A 15,225-nucleotide genomic window follows, 5' to 3' on the forward strand; every position below is an offset into this window, starting at 1 on the left:
CGAGCCCATAGTAGGAACTTATTACTTATGAGTAAAGTATCGCAAAAGGATAAATGAAAAAGTAGCGCCGAAGGAGCAAACCTGACTTAAAAATCTTTTTTTTAGTGGCCATCGTGTATATTATTTCACCGAAACCCCTCGACACCAGAGGAGGTAGGGGTTATTCCTATTCTGCAAATGTGGGTGTGTACTCTGTAAGTCAGCCTGCCTTTAGTGGCACGGAGCTCATAGGAGCCCACATCCCGACCCAGGGAGCGGGATGGATTGGACAAAAGTGGGAGCAGAAGTGGGCGATAGGAGGCCAGGATCCCATCCAACCGCTTTAAAATTTCCCGCGGGCTGGGCCAGCCTTGGGCACAAACCACACCCCTCTAGGAGTCCCCGCCCCTTACGCTCCCAAGCGCCAACCCGCAGCGAGCCAGGCTCCCGGCCAATCAGAAGAGGTCTTAGGCGGGCGCTGCGGTTCAGCAAGCCAACAGGCTGGCGGCCGGAGCAGGGCTTGCCCGGGCGTGTTGGAGCTGCAGGTTCCCTGGACGCCACGTGCTGGCGTGAGAAGACTCTCGGGGCTTTCAGGTGATCTCGGGGACCATGCTGGGGATCGCGGGGTCGGGTAGGCTGGCGCGACGTGTCCCCGGCCGCAGGGCCCCGCGCGGTGTGTCCGCCCCCGGCTTGTGGCGGGGGACGCCCGGCCGGGTCGGGCCGGCTCCCGGGCTCTCCGAAGTGCAGGCCTGGCCCCGGGCGCCGCCTGGCCCCCATCCCGCCCTGCTCGCGGATCTCGGGCCTGAGTGGGCGGCGCTGGACGATGGGACTCGGCCTGGTGGGCGTCTGCCCGGCCGCCGCGACCAGTGAGTGACCAATGCCTCAGTCCTTCCCTGGGTGAGGCCGGGCCTCCCACACGTCACTCCTCGGAACGCCGGCGCCGGGGGAGATAGTGCAGGGCTCTCCTCTGACTGTTCTCGTCTCGTGAACTTTTTAGTAGCACAGGGGATCTTATCGAGCCAGCTTTTCTCAAATTCGGGCGATTATTAGTATCTTGGCAAGGGGGTGGGGCCGCGCACTCTTTGAAATACAGATTCCAGGCCACGTTTCCCCAAATGGCAGTTACGAAGGTGTGGGGAGTAGGCCTGGAAATCAGCCTTTTAAACAGACGTTTAAACAGACTAGGTTGGGGAAGCCCCTAACCTAGTTCAGTGCTGGACTTCATAAACCCTCGTTTTAAGTTAGGAGACCAAGTGCCTTGGTCCAGTTGATCTAGCTCTTTAGGGCCAGAGCGGGGTCTAGAACTGCCCACCTTCCTGATCAGCCAGCAGGTTGGTGGCCCTGAGGCCACTGGGGATTCTGACTTTGAGGTTCCTTTGGGCCTTTCCCCAAAGGCCTGGTGGCTGCTGATTCAAAGTGCTGGTTCTGGGCTGGAGAGAGATTTGTTTGCCTCACTGAAATACTTTTATTTGAGCAAAACTTCTCCTGAGCTTCCCTGAGCTCCATGTGGGAGCCCAGGATGAGGAAGGTGTGCCCTTGATGATTAATTGTTGGTTCTGACGTGTCAGCTAGGTCAGGGCATGCAGAGAACTGCATTTATCTCTTGCAACACAGGGCCAGGGCCACAGAGACCTTTTTTCTCGGGGATCCTAATCTCTGGCTTCTTTGAAACCTTGCCAACAATGTTAGGGAGGCCACTGACCCTTGTCCTGGCCTCAGCTCCTGACCTGTAGGGTCCTTAGCCGTCTCAGAGAAGGGAAAGGGCCCTCCTCCCCTACAAAAGTCAGTTATTAGTGGGTCTCTGCCTTCTTAGGCCTCCCCATTACTGGGCTGAGACAAATTGAGGTTCTGTATTTGTCAGCCTTAATATGTGACTTGTCAATATGAAGAAGGTGATTACAGTTAAGAGCCCTTTTAAAAAGGAGAAGACTTCTTGGGGAAGGGATAAGCAAGCAGAGGGAGGGTGAGGCAGGATGGGTCACCGTGCCTCCCCCTGGCCCAGGCATCACCAAATGGCAGTTCATCTCCCCTCCCATTTCTCTTAGTCTCTGCTGCTATTGCGCAGATTCGTATGTTCTCCAGGTCTCTTCCTATATGGCAGTTGTGATCCCCCTCGCGCTAGAACTCTAGGGAGATTGGTTCCCATCCACCTCTGGATTAAGCCCAAACTTTTACCACTCTCCAGGAACAGTTCTTTCTCACTGTCCACACCGCACCCATCTCCTCGCCCCTTACCTCCTTGCTTTCCAATTGCTGCACCAAACTCCTTGCTTTCCCACAATGTATGTGCTTTGCCTCCTGGACTTTGTTTCTGTGTTTTTTTCAGTCTGGATGCCCTTCCCTTCCCGGGCTCCCTGGTGGATCTTTCTGAAACCCTTCAAAGTGTCCCCTCCACTGCCAGGGTTTTTCTAACCTAGCGCTTCTGCTTTTTAAATACCTGGCCTGGTGACTCAGGCATGGGTCCTTTGTCCATTGCTCCCATCCTGAGCACACTCTTGTAAGTTTCTGACTATCTCTCTCCCGACCAAACCAGAGTTCCCTGAGGATGTGGTCACTTCCAGCTCTGTAATCCCCACAGTCTGGCAGATAGCAGGCCTGGTGTCAGCTTCTGGAGAGGATCCGCTCCATGCCAGGTCCCGGGCTGGCTGTAGGGGAAGGGACAGAGACAAACAAAGCTCTCTCCCTGCCTTCAGAGTGCTTGCTCTGAGGTAGGCTGTATGTAACTATTGACTTTGAAGAGTGCAGTAAATTCTCTGATTGTGCTGCCAGAGCAGAGAGGGGTGAACTTCTTTGCTCCCCAGTTAGACTGTAATTGTCCGGGGTCAGGGCTACTGTGCCTGAGAAGGTCACTTTCAGTGACCTCCCTAGGTGCCTTTGGGGCTCCCTCGCTTGACCCGCCGAGACCAGTATAGGGACACCACCTTGGGGTAGGAAAAGCCACCAGGGTGTGATGGGCTTCCCAGAGTGCAGACAGAAGGTGGAGTGGTAAAAAGCGGACAGGGGCAGTTCCTCCAGCCAGCCCTACCTTGTGCCTTACGCCCAAATGGCATCAGGCTGAAGGTGGGGTACTTTTTTCAGGCCTTTGCCCCTAACATGTCCACTGATTCCTCTCCCTTCTACCTGGAGGACTACTGTTCCACGTTCACGCAGACTTAACCTCTTCAGCCTGTCCTGCTTCCCTGGCACTTCTCACGCAGCCCTTCACACGCCTTCTGCTCCGTTTCTGTCTCTGCAGTGAGACTCAACTCTTGGAGTCCAGGATCTTTCTTTGTAACTCTCTGCCCAGCTCTTGCCACAGTTGGGACCCCAGAGGCCTCAGTGTGACATTGGCCTGTGCAACCCGGAGAATTGTTCCAGAAGGGCTTCCTGGAGGATGTAGAAAGGGTAGGGGGGATGTGAGTGGGAAGGGAGGCAGGAGGAAGGCCTGTGGGTTGGGAGTCCAGGCTGAGGCAGCTCTGGCCTGGGAAGAACTGGTTACCAACCATGAGCAGGAGTCTTTACCTCTGGGGGAAAGGGAGCATATAATACACGCCAGGAGGGAATTCCCCGGTGGTCCAGTGGTTAGGACTCGGCGCTTCCACTGCCGTGGCCTGGGTTCAATCCCTGGTTGGGGAACTAAGATCCCGCAAGCCGGGTGGCCATAAATGAATGGATGGATGGATGGATGGATGGATGGGTGGATGGATGGCCCGGATTCAGTCCCTGGTTGGGGAACTAAGGTCGCGCAAGCCGCGTGACCAAAAATGAGTGAATGAATGAATAAATAAGTAAAATAAAATAAAAAAGCAAATTATTAAAAAGGCAAAAGGGACTTCTCTGGCAGTCCAGTGGTTAAGACTTCATGCTTCCAATGCAGGGTGTACGGGTTTGATCCCTGGTTGGGGAACTGAGATCCCGCATGCTGCTCAGCCAAAATAAATAAATAAATAAAAGGCAAACAATAAAAAGATAAAGTCCTTTAAATATATATATATATATGCAGGGAGCATATAATATATGCAGATATGCAGTTTAATGGGGATTTGGCCACAATCCAAATATACACTAACCAAGGGAAACTTGGGACATGACACTGCTGACTCCACAGAAAATCCCTTTGTTCCTATTAAGAATAGTTGATTCAGGAGTTAAGGATGAGCAGCTAAATTTTACCCAGATGTACTAGGAAATAGCATTTTCATGAATACAGATGCAACTAAAATTGGTCATCTGTAAGGATTTTAAAGGCTACATCAAGGTATATAGTCTTGACTAAAGACAGATTAATGAACCAAATGACTGTAATAATTAGTATTCTTTTTTTTTTTAATAGTTAGTATTCTTAATAATAATAGGGTGGGGAAGGGAAGGATTAGGAGTTTGGGATTAGTAGATGCAAACTATTATGTATAGAATGGATGAACAACAAGGTCCTACTGTATAGCACAGGGAACTATATTCAGTATCCTGTGATAAACCATAATGGAAAAGACTGTGAAAAAGAATGTATATATACGTGTAACTGAGTCCCTTTGCTGTACAGCAGAAATTAACAGCATTGTAAATAAACTATACTTCAATAGAATTTAAAAAAATAAAGAATAATAATTTAAAAAAATATATGCAGATCCTAGCACACATGGATTGTGCCTTTTCCTCTTCACACGGGAAGGGTAGTAGGGCCAGTTTACATGCAAAGAACCTGAAGCTCTGGTTAGGTAACTTATACAGAGCTGAGTTAGCCCCTGCTCTGTCTACTTCAAAGCGCTGGTTTTCTGGTGTGTTCAAAACATACTGGCTGACTTAGTACAGCAAACAAGATGAGGTTTTCCAAGCTACATCCTTCACTGTTGGGAAGATGCCATCCTTATTGCATGGGATTTGCAAACCCATGTGAGCAACAAATATTTCCTACGACAGTGGTGTGTGACAGCATCTCTTTACAACCCACCGATCAGGGATGGAGAGCTTGTGGGAGGTACCACAGGAATCTGCAGCACTATAGGTCAGGGCTTTTTCTCTTTCTCTTTTAGAGTTGAGCTGGTTTACCAGCACACCAGTGCCTGTAGGCTTCAGTGATTAAACTACATGTCCAACTGTATTTAAATGTTTGTAGACAGTGTTGTGATGAGTGAATTAGAAGAAAGTCATTTACTAGATTACATCATTTTAGTTAACACATACCAAAAATACAACTATTGTGGGTTTCCTGTGAAATATTTTCTCCAGGTTTTGCTGTGCGTCTTGCGTTCACATTTCATAAAGTTTTTGTTTTTGTTTTTTTAAAATAAGATATCATATATATGCCGTTTCTGTAACCTTTATTTTCTCATAGCCGTACCTCTAAAATGTTTTGATGCTAATGGTATTGGAGGTAAGCTATGGCTTGGAGGTTGAGAGCATGGATTCTGGGTTCACATCAGCCTTTGTCTATGTATTAATTGGGCAAGTTACTTAACCTCTATGCCTCAGTTTTTGTACCTGTAATATGAGGATAATAATGCTTTGTTCAAGTTGTTGGGAAGATTGAGTAATTCCATGTAAAGTACTTAAAACAGTGGCTTTGCAGGTGGTATCAATTGTATGAGTGCAATTATTATTGAAATAGGTCCTTGACTCCATCTGGGATGCTGAGACAAAGTGTAGGGCTCTGGGGCAGCCTGGCAGTAGAGCACTGCAGGGAGGGAGGAAGAGAGGGATGGAGGGGCAGGGCTGGCCTGGGACACTCCTCACTCAGCCCCTCTGCCCTATGTGTTCTCTCCCCAGGCTGCTGCCCCGTAGGCAGATTACCTCCCAGACCTCCCTTGCCCTGAGCGGTGAGCTGATTGGGATGGTGGCCCGGGAAGCTCCAGAGTCTGCCCAGTGCCTGTGCCCTTCCCTGGCCAGCCTGAATGCCAAGGATGTGCTTCGGAGGAAACACAAGAGGAAGAGCCGACAGCACCAGCGGTTCCTGGCCCGGAAGGCCTTGCTGCAGGAGCATGGGTTGTGGAGCACACCCCCGGAGCCAGGATCCTCCCCAGGCACCGAAGCCGCCAGTAGTGTGAGGCAGCGTCCAAGGGCTGAATCTGGAGGTGCCCCATGCAGCAGAAAGCCCACCCCCAGAGAATCTGCTGGGCCCTTGCCCAGCAAGTGCGTGGCTATCGACTGTGAGATGGTGGGCACGGGACCCCGAGGGCGGGTGAGTGAGCTGGCCCGCTGCTCCGTGGTGAGTTACTACGGCGAGGTCCTCTACGACAAGTACATCCAGCCTGAGATGCCCATCGTGGACTACCGCACTCGCTGGAGCGGCATCACCAGGCAGCACATGCGCAAGGCCATCCCCTTCCAGGTGGCCCAGAAAGAGGTGAGGGCAGGGCTGGGGGCTTGGGGTCAGTGTGATGGGCTGGGAAGAGCAGCCCCGGGTCTGAGTCAACACTTAGCCACTAGAAGCGAGAGACCTTGGGGAAGTTACTTAACTTCTCCAAACATTTGGGTTTCCTCTCCATAGAAAAGGGTGAATAGAAATCCTGCCCTACCTGCGTGGAAGGGGTGCTGGGGTGTCCCACGTGATAGTGTTTGTGGAGAGGCCGCGCCAACTGTAAGATGCGAAACGGCTTCTTTTGTGTTATAAAAGCACTATGTGTCTGAGTAAAATTTGTAAGGCCCACAGTGCTGTCACCTTCAGGTGTTAAATGTTTTGGTATTTTTTTTTTAATGTTAGTTTTTCATTGCTTTGAAAAAAATTAGTGTTGGGACCACACTGACATGACAGGAATTCCCAAACGTCCTCGAGCATAGGAAACACCTAAATCCTTGTTAACGATCTTGGATCCTTGTCCTCAGATCCCTCCGTAGAGATTCTGATCCTGCAGGTCTCTAGGCCTTGGGAGGGCTCTGGTGTGTGCGTTCCTAAAAACCGTCATGCTGTGTAAACTTGCACGATAAAAACCCCAGAGCTGATGGGGAAAAAGGGGTTAGGGACACAATGCCCAAAAAACTTCATTAATGACACCCCAAAAATAAAAAGATAGAAACCTTATAACAGTGGGAGCACAGTTTTGCACAGGTTCAGTGGTTGAGAAATGCGTAAGTACGGCACTTTGCCTTGAAAAGACCTGGAGCGCTCGGGGAAGTGGGTGTTGCGGCGGGGGGGGGGGGGTGGCGGCTCGCGCTGTGGGAGGGGTTGAGGGAGTTACCCGAAGTCAGGAGGTGGGAAGCCAGGTGGAGGCAGCACGCTGGTGAACTGCGCTGGCTGGTAGGCTTGCGAGGCCTGAGCGCTTTCTGGATTCCCCAGTGGCTCTGCTCAGCTAGGTGAGGTTTCTGCATTCACTTTCACCCTTCTGTTTCTCAAGGGCGAAATTTGCATTATTCTCAAGTCACATCCTAATATATCAACCGTGTTGGAACATTTTGCATTTTCAAACCAAGCGTTGTAGCAGAACTACTTAACATTTCTGGTTTATTCTTGGGATAAGGTGCGTTTAGGAAATACTGATATTAGTCATCTTGTGTCTTCCTTTTTCACATAAGATACACCCTAAGGATTTCTTTCAAAAGGTTATTTATCAAGCAGGTTGATCAGGAATAGAAGCAGCAGGAAGGGAGGTAGGTGGTGAGCCCTCCAGCTCCCCCGTGCTTCCCTCAGCCTGCCAAGAGCTGGACCACATTGGATCTGCCTGGACTCTGAGCCAGTGTGGAGTGTGCTGGGTGCCTTCCCACCGCGTGGCGTGTGTGTGTGTGTGTGTGTGTGTTATGGGGGGGTGGTGACTAGAGTGGTGTGGCCCGTCCCTACCACTAAAGTCTAAATGCACCTTATCCATACGCCGTGAAGGCTGAGTTTAGCGATAAACCACGTGTCGCCAGCAGAGGCAGCTGTGGGAGGCTGGTGGCGGGTGATAAGGAGATGCCCGTGGCCCTGGACGTGGCCTCCCTAGGGCCTGAGGAGGGCGGGAGGCAGGAAAGAGAGGCGCGCATTGTGTAGGTGGTCAGAGCTGAGCCAGAGAGCATGTTTCGAGGGTGAGAAGCGGGAGTCCTGTACAGCAGAGGGGCAAAGGGACAGAATCCTGAAGATAAGGACCGTTCATTAATGCTGTACAAGCTGCCGTTGGTGATACGTCTCCAGTGCCTGGCACAGTTCTGGGACTTCACCCTGACCCCCTCCCGTGTGCTGAGCTGTCACAGAGCATCACTAGTCCAGGCAGACATGGTCCCTGCGTGTTACCATGAGCTCACAGTGGGGGCAGCCGGACAGGCCACGCGGAGCTGAATGTGTGCTTAGAAAATGTGGTGAATCCCCCGAAGGAGAGAACAGTAGGGTCCTGATGGCGTTGGGGGAGGCCTCCTGATGTGTAAGGTGAGACCTGCCTGAGAGGAGTTGGTGGGGGGCGGGTGCCGGGGGGCTGGCGAGGTCTTCCGGGCTGAGAGAGAAGAGCCTGTGCTGGCAGGAAAGAGTGCTTGTATCGGGTCACTTACCCATCCAAGAGCCCCTTAATGCTCACTACCACCCCACCAATGCCGTCGCCAGCTTTCCTGTTTTGCAGGTGTGGGGGAAGCTTAAGTGGCCCCCTGATTATAGCAAGTAGTGAGTAGAGGGTCTGGATTCAAACTCGGGGCAACTTGGTTGACAGTGGAGCCCGTGGTCGCCCCTCTGCGCTGCCTCACTCCAGAGGGGTCCCCGCACCCACTGGTCAGGGTGTCAGGATGTGTCTTGTGCCCGCCTGACAGTGGGGCCTTCCCGACTCCTCCTCTGCTCACAGATCCTCAAGCTCCTGAAGGGCAAGGTGTTGGTGGGGCACGCCCTGCACAATGACTTCCAGGCCCTCAAGTACATCCACCCTCGGGGCCAGACCCGGGACACCACTTATGTCCCCAGCCTCCTCAGCCAGCCCAGCCTCCACGCCCGGACCCGCGTCTCTCTCAAGGACCTGGCCCTGCAGCTGCTGCACAAGAAGATCCAGGTGCATGGTGCAGGGGGGCTGGGGGAGCGAGAGGGCCTGGCCTCCATGCTGGCCTGGCCACGGACAGGCCGGGGGCTGTGCCTCCAGCATGCCAGTCCCAGTCCTGGGGCTCCCGTGTGTCCACACAGCCCTGGGTGTTTTCTCTCCACCGCCCTCCTTCCCCAGCACTTTGTGACAGCCAGCCACACCCTCCCGGGCTGCTGTTGTTCAGATCTGTCTCCCACCCAGTTCCTGGCTCTGTCCCCACGCTTGCATGTAGAACCCCATCTCCTGCAGCCTTCGGTCAGGGGCAGCTGATCGCTCTTGCTCCTGCTGTGCTTCACATTCATAATTCCATCTGCTCCTCAAGCCTTTGAAGCAGGGATTTTTAACCAGGTTTTCTATTTGAGGAAACGGGCTTCAAGAAACTAGGCTTGTGGTACAGCTGGGATTCTAGCGTTTGTCTGTGTGACTAGGACCCATGCCCTTCCCACTGTACCAGGCTGTACACCCGCATTCTGAGAGTATGCATCTCTGGGCCAGGACCCAGCCCGGGCCGCTGGGCCCCCACCAGGACTGCGGGCAGTGATGCGTGGGCTCTCGTCCGCAGGTGGGCCAGCACGGGCACTCGTCGGTGGAAGACGCCGTGACGGCCATGGAGCTCTACCAGCTGGTGGAGGTGCAGTGGGAACAGCAGGAGGCCAGCAGCCTCCAACCTCACCCTGAGGACAGAGAGCCCGACAGCAGCACAGACATGGAGCAGTACATGGAGGACCAGTACTGGCCGGAGGACCCGGCCCAGGGCGCCAGCAGAGGAACAGGGGAGGCGCCGGGCAGAACGGAGTGAGGCAGGAGAAGCTCCACTGGGGAGCGGGGACCAGGAGTGGCTGGGGCCGGATGCCACCAGTGTCCCCCAGGGCCTAAAGTGTTGGGACCATCTGCCCACAGCACAGTCCCCGATTCTGTGGTTTTGCTGATGGCACTTTATAGGCACCATGAAAATGGCAGGTGGGCTAGCTGCTAGAGCCCAGCAGGAGTAGGGGATGCACCGGCAGACTTCCCACCCCCAGGCTGTGCTCTCTAAAGGGATGATCTCTCCCTGCTTGGGGGCGGGGGGTGTGGGTGTCCCTATTCAAGAATTCCCTTGTCTCGCCCCAGTGCCCTGGGGTAAAGCTCTCTTCCTGTTGTCACCATCTACCTCTTCCTCCACAGTCATTTTCAGGAGAATAACTACGCCCTGAAGCTACAGAGTTAAGGCCACTCAAGGGTCATTTTGTCCCTTTCTCTCAGAACTGGAACTCTGGCTGTAGCCATCGTAGGAGCTGCCAGGCTACAATGGAATAGCAGAGACCACAGCTCGTGGGGAGCTGGGTCCTCACTTGCTCACCACCAGAAGTCACCAGGCACTATTCTGGGAGGAGGGAAGGCAGATAGGCTTTGGGTGGAGACTGGCATATGTATTTTGACCCAAGCCAGGCATTCCTCCTGCCCACCCAGCGCTAGGCTCTCTTAAGCAAAAGTCTGAGAAACAAGACAGCGGTTTGAATTCTGGGACCCCTGTGCAGAATTGCCCACAGGGATCTTTATTTATTGAGAGCAAGGCTACGGGTCTGTAGGGGAGCAGAGGGCGGGTCCACTGGGGCCGGGCCGGGCATTGACAGCTGTGCAGCTGTTGCACTCGGGTGGGTGCCCCCAATCACTGTGGTGGTTGGGTTTTCTCCAGATTTCTAAAAATGTTCTGTGTCGGGATTCATCCCCTATCCCTCTTTCCTTGTTTCCTAAGGGGCAGTTTGGGGGTATTGGGGTAACCCAGAGCTCAGGTCACACAGAACCTTTGAGCCCCATCTTTGCTCATCACTCAATAGCTTTGAGACTTAGGCAAGTGTGTGACTTCACTCTTGAGTCTGTTCCCTTGTCTGTAAAATGGGGATAATGACACCACTACCTCACAGGGTTGTTAGGAGGATGAAGTGCTGAGTGCTTGGCCCAGTGCCTGGCGCCTAGTAAGCCGAGGTCAGTGCGAGCGGCTGTGTTTTAAGGATCAGTGTTGGGCTTTCCGGGTAACACCTGAACACGCCCTTGCGTTGAGTGGCTTTGACCCAGACAGGACTGTCCTCGTGGCTGTTCCAGCAGGTGGGGCACAGGCCTCTGAGGACAACTCAGAGGTTCCGGGCTCTCACGGTTCCCCGTGATGTGTGGATTTCACGTCAGCCTGAGCAAAGCAGCAGGGCCAGGAAGGGAGAGACACTGAAACCACGCAACTGCAAAAGCAGGGCCGCAGATTGTTCTGGGAGCTGGCTGAGTCACTGACCACACCTGGCCTGGCTCCAGGACTTTGTTCTGGGTTCCTTAAATGTCTGTAGCTGAAGCCACACTCTCAGTTGAGAAGTAGCTTTGGTTCTTTGGTCTGTGGGTTGAGGAAGGATGGAGCTGCTAGCAGTGGGGAGATGTACTGGGTTTAAAATCAGCTTTGTTGTAAAACCTGGAAAAAAACTCAATTGAAAAGTGGGTAAAGCGGCCTTTTCTTTGAATTCTTCAGCTAGGGTGGGAGGGTGGCTTGGGGGAGGGATTGTGGAGATGCTGGGGCGCTGAGTCTTGCTGGGTGCTTTGACCTTTGAGGTGGGCGGCTTTCAAGATGATGCTTTGGGATGTAGCAAGAAAATACTACAGAATTTATATAGTTTATTATTTTTTTTCCTTTATTTTTTATTTTTTTTTAACATCTTTATTGGAGTATAATTGCTTTACAGTGGTGTGTTAGTTTCTGCTTTATAACAAAGTGAATCAGCTATACATATACATATAGCCCCATATCTCCTCCCTCTCGCGTCTCCCTCCCATCCTCCCTATCCCACCCCTCTAGGTGGTCACAAAGCACCGAGCTGATCTCCCTGTGCTATGCAGCTGCTTCCCACTATAGTTTATTTTTGAAAATTTTATAACTGCCCTAGTATAGAGCACAAGTTTATTAAACTTGTTTCTCTTTGAAGGTATGTACTCACTTTTTTTATTTTTAAAAACTTTTTTTGGTTTTAAATATAAAATACACAATATAAAATTTACGATCTTAGCCATTTTTAAGGGTAGAGTTAAGTAGTGTTAAATATATTCACATTGTTGTGCAACCCGTCTCCAGAACTGTATTATCTTGCAAAACTGAAACTCTATACTCATTAAACAATAGCTCCTCATTCCCTCCTCCTTCCAACGCCTGGCAACTACTGTTCTTTCTGTTTTTATGAATTTGATTAGGTACCTCATGTAAGTGGAATCCTACAGTACTTGCCTTTTTCTGTCTGGCTTATTTCACTTAACATAATGTCCTCAGAGTTTGTCCCTGAAGTTGTAGTATGTGTCAGAATTTCCTTCCATTTTAAGGCTAAATAATAATTCATTTGGATGTATATGACACCTTTTGTTCATCCATCCATCCATACATCAACAGACGTTTGGGTTACTTCTCCCTCTTGGTTATTGTGAGTAATGCTACTATGTCTCTCCAGGACCCTGCTTTCGATTCTTTTGGGTATACACCCAGAAGTGGCATTGCTGGACCATGGTAATTGTGTTTGTTTATTTATTTTTGGCCACGCCGTGGCTTGCAGGATCTTAGTTTCCCCCGATCAGGAATTGAACCCTGGCCCACAGCAGTGAAAGCTCAAGTCCTAACCACTGGACCGCCAGGGAATTCCCTGTGTTTCTTTTTTTTTGAGGAATCTCTATACTGTTTTACACAGTGGCTGCACCATTTTACATTCCCACCAACAGTGCACAAGGGTTCTAATTTCTCCATATCCTCACCAACACTTGTTACTTGTGGTGTTTTTGATAATAGTCATCCTGACAGGTATGAGGTGATACCTTGTTGTGGTTTTGATTTGCATTTCCCTGATGATTAGTAATGTTGAGTATCTTTTTCACGTATTTATTGGTATATAGTTTATTTTTAACTCATTCTTTTTTATGTCTGTGTTTTTAAAAATGTATCCCAGGGACTTCTCTGGTGGTCCAGTGGTTAAGAATCCTCCTTCCAATGCAGGGGACACGGGTTCAATCCCTGGTTGGGGAACTAAGATCCCACATGCCGCAGGGCAACTAAGCCCGCGCGCCGCAACTACTGAGCCCGCACACCTCATCTAAGATCCCGTGTGCTGCAACTAAGACCCGACACAGCCAAAAAAGAAAAAAACAGTATTCCATAGCACAGTTTGACATGTTTTAAGTTGAACCACATTAAATTGCTGATATTTGACTGAGGTGTTTCCATCTGTGGTATATAATTTAGAAATTCACATACACATTTTAGGGGTACGTGACCAGCTGAGGTTGGAGACAGTTGAGCTGGATTCCAAAGGGCAGGTTGCCTGTAGGGAGAGGTATCTGACCCACTGTTATGATTCATCCACTCAGCCTGTGTCCTGTGCTGGGGGTTCAGAGAAGGCCATACAGTGGCAGCCTTCGAACCTGCCAAAGGCACTGCAGGTGCCAACTGGCAGGACGTGTGTCTTGTAAGGCTGAGGTTTGCCCTGAATGACTCACTTTCCTCCTGACCCAAGGAAATTTGTGGATTGGTCTGGCCAATGAGTGACACCAGTTAAACCTGGGAAGCATCCCCACTAGGAAATCCCCAGCCCATCCCCCTGGCTGGGGTCAGGGATTCCTCCCCTAGGCTGTTACTCACCAATGCTTGTGTCCAACCTCAGAGCGTACAATACATTTGAAAAAATTCAGTGTGATCCAGGCAGGGTTCCAGGTGCTGGGGGATCCCCACAGCGAACCAGGTAAGTGGGAGGGGGAACAGTAAGTGAACAAGTACAATTTGTGGTATCTCAGATGGCATCAATTCTTATAGAAGAAACCTGGGAAGGGGATGAGAGTGTAGTTTTAAATAGAGGCCAAGGAAGGCCTTGGTGGGAGACCTGAGGGAAAGGAAGAAAACTGGATAGATAACCTGGAGGAAGAGCTTTCCAGACTGGCACAGCAAATGCCCAGGCTCTGGGGACAGAGAAAAAGCCAGTGTGTGGGAAGGAGGTGAGAAGGGGGTGCTGATTGAAGGTGTGGGAGAGGGGCTGACCTTGTAGCACGACTGTACATCTCCTTGACCTGAAGGCGCAGACCTGATTATACCCCTGCTAACCCTAAGGCCTAGCACGTGATGAATGAATTAAGGAATGACTGATCTCTTCTGAAGGAGTCAACATGTGAATACACGGAAGGCCATGGATTTAGGTCAAAACCTAAAAAAGAGTCTTAGATTGGATAGTGGTGCAAGATGAGATTGGAAAGGCAGGTGGGACAGATGTAAGAGGGTCTTGGGGACTGCGTGGGATTGAGGTTTGATTTTTTTTTTGGACAGCAGGAAATCACTGTAGGTTCTTGAGCAAAGTGCCATGACAGTGTAAGAGATTCAGTTTTGGAGAACTTAATCTGGTAAGATTTGAAGGATAATTTAGAGCAGGGCATGAAGATGGAGGTAGGGCAGGTGAGGACTGGGGTAGGGTGTGGGTAGAAAAGGAGAAATGCAGAGAAGACTGGAAGATGCAGGTTTGGAGTTGACCACGGAGCAGGTTTAGGACCCGTGGGGAAAAGAATCGCAGGGGCGAGTATGTGTTCTGTCTGAGTCCTGAGGTGGCCAGTGGAAGAGAGGGGGTGAGGCCTGTAGTGGGGATGTTGATGTGGGCCGATCACCAGAGGGTGCATGGGGTCCTACGGGGACTGTAGAAACAGAAACCTCCAATTGGATCTTTAGGGGGTTACTTTTTCAATGCATGTTCATTTAAAGTAATGGGAATTTTGCTTCATCTCCCCCTAAATGAGGGTGACAATCCTTTATGCATTTGAGAAACAAAAAATTCCCAGACAGCCTGAATTCAAGAAAAAGTAGCTCATTCAGAATGGGAACCCCAAATAACCTTTTCTAACTCAACTTCCCACCAGTTGAATGACAAACAGGAACAGTGACTTATCCTTTAAACATACTTCAGTATCTGGTTTTCTTTTTGAGGTCTGTTAAATGAAGCTGGATGTCACTTGGTGAAAACACTGAGAACCTGGGGAGAAATTCCTTTCGAAGCCACAAATCTTTGTGACAACGGGGGGGGGGGGGGCTGTCAGATTCGACAGCTCAAAGCTTGTTCCATATGGATCTGGGGTAGGAGGCAAGATGGGAGTGCTCAACTCACCACAGTATATAATGGACAATTTCCTCATTAAAGCTGATTCTATTTTTGCCCCGGATGTAACTCATTCATTTATTCAATAAATGTTGAGTGCTCCCTATGTGTTAGGCATTGTTCTAAGGGGTCAAAGTTCTAGCTTGGGAGAGCGTAGCCCCTGGGAAACACGGCCGGGC

The 15,225-nt window shown here is 50.8% G+C and overlaps 1 protein-coding gene across 5 annotated transcripts; it reads left to right on the forward strand.

Moving 5' to 3' along the window:
- Window positions 1-422: 422 nt before the first annotated feature.
- AEN (apoptosis enhancing nuclease) lies at window positions 423-11,589 on the forward strand. Of its 5 annotated transcripts, none has more exons than XM_082386847.1 (5): window positions 486-573; window positions 3,215-3,363; window positions 5,725-6,301; window positions 8,694-8,894; window positions 9,484-11,589. In XM_082386847.1, exons 3-5 carry the CDS (start codon window positions 5,789-5,791, stop codon window positions 9,718-9,720), a joined length of 951 nt encoding a protein of 316 aa, XP_082242973.1. In that variant the 5' UTR covers window positions 486-573; window positions 3,215-3,363; window positions 5,725-5,788; the 3' UTR covers window positions 9,721-11,589. The 5 variants fall into 5 exon arrangements, with proteins under 5 accessions (XP_082242972.1, XP_082242973.1, XP_082242975.1 ...); XM_082386848.1 differs by lacking the exon at window positions 486-573 and adding an exon at window positions 761-845; XM_082386846.1 differs by lacking the exon at window positions 3,215-3,363 and having other exon boundaries at window positions 423-573.
- Window positions 11,590-15,225: the final 3,636 nt, after the last annotated feature.

This window comes from Balaenoptera borealis (genome assembly GCF_965194805.1).
Source record: "Balaenoptera borealis genome assembly, chromosome: 3".
NCBI lineage: Eukaryota > Metazoa > Chordata > Mammalia > Artiodactyla > Balaenopteridae > Balaenoptera > Balaenoptera borealis.

What these genes read in the sequence shown, in the direction of transcription:
- AEN (XM_082386846.1), top strand. Translation starts at nt 5,789, where the DNA reads ATGGTGGCCCGGGAAGCTCCAGAGTCTGCCCAGTGCCTGTGCCCTTCC. An exon ending in TCCAGGTGGCCCAGAAAGAG is followed by an intron (nt 6,302 to 8,693) that starts GTGAGGGCAGGG and finishes CTCTGCTCACAG; the next exon opens with ATCCTCAAGCTCCTGAAGGG. An exon ending in TGCTGCACAAGAAGATCCAG is followed by an intron (nt 8,895 to 9,483) that starts GTGCATGGTGCA and finishes TCTCGTCCGCAG; the next exon opens with GTGGGCCAGCACGGGCACTC.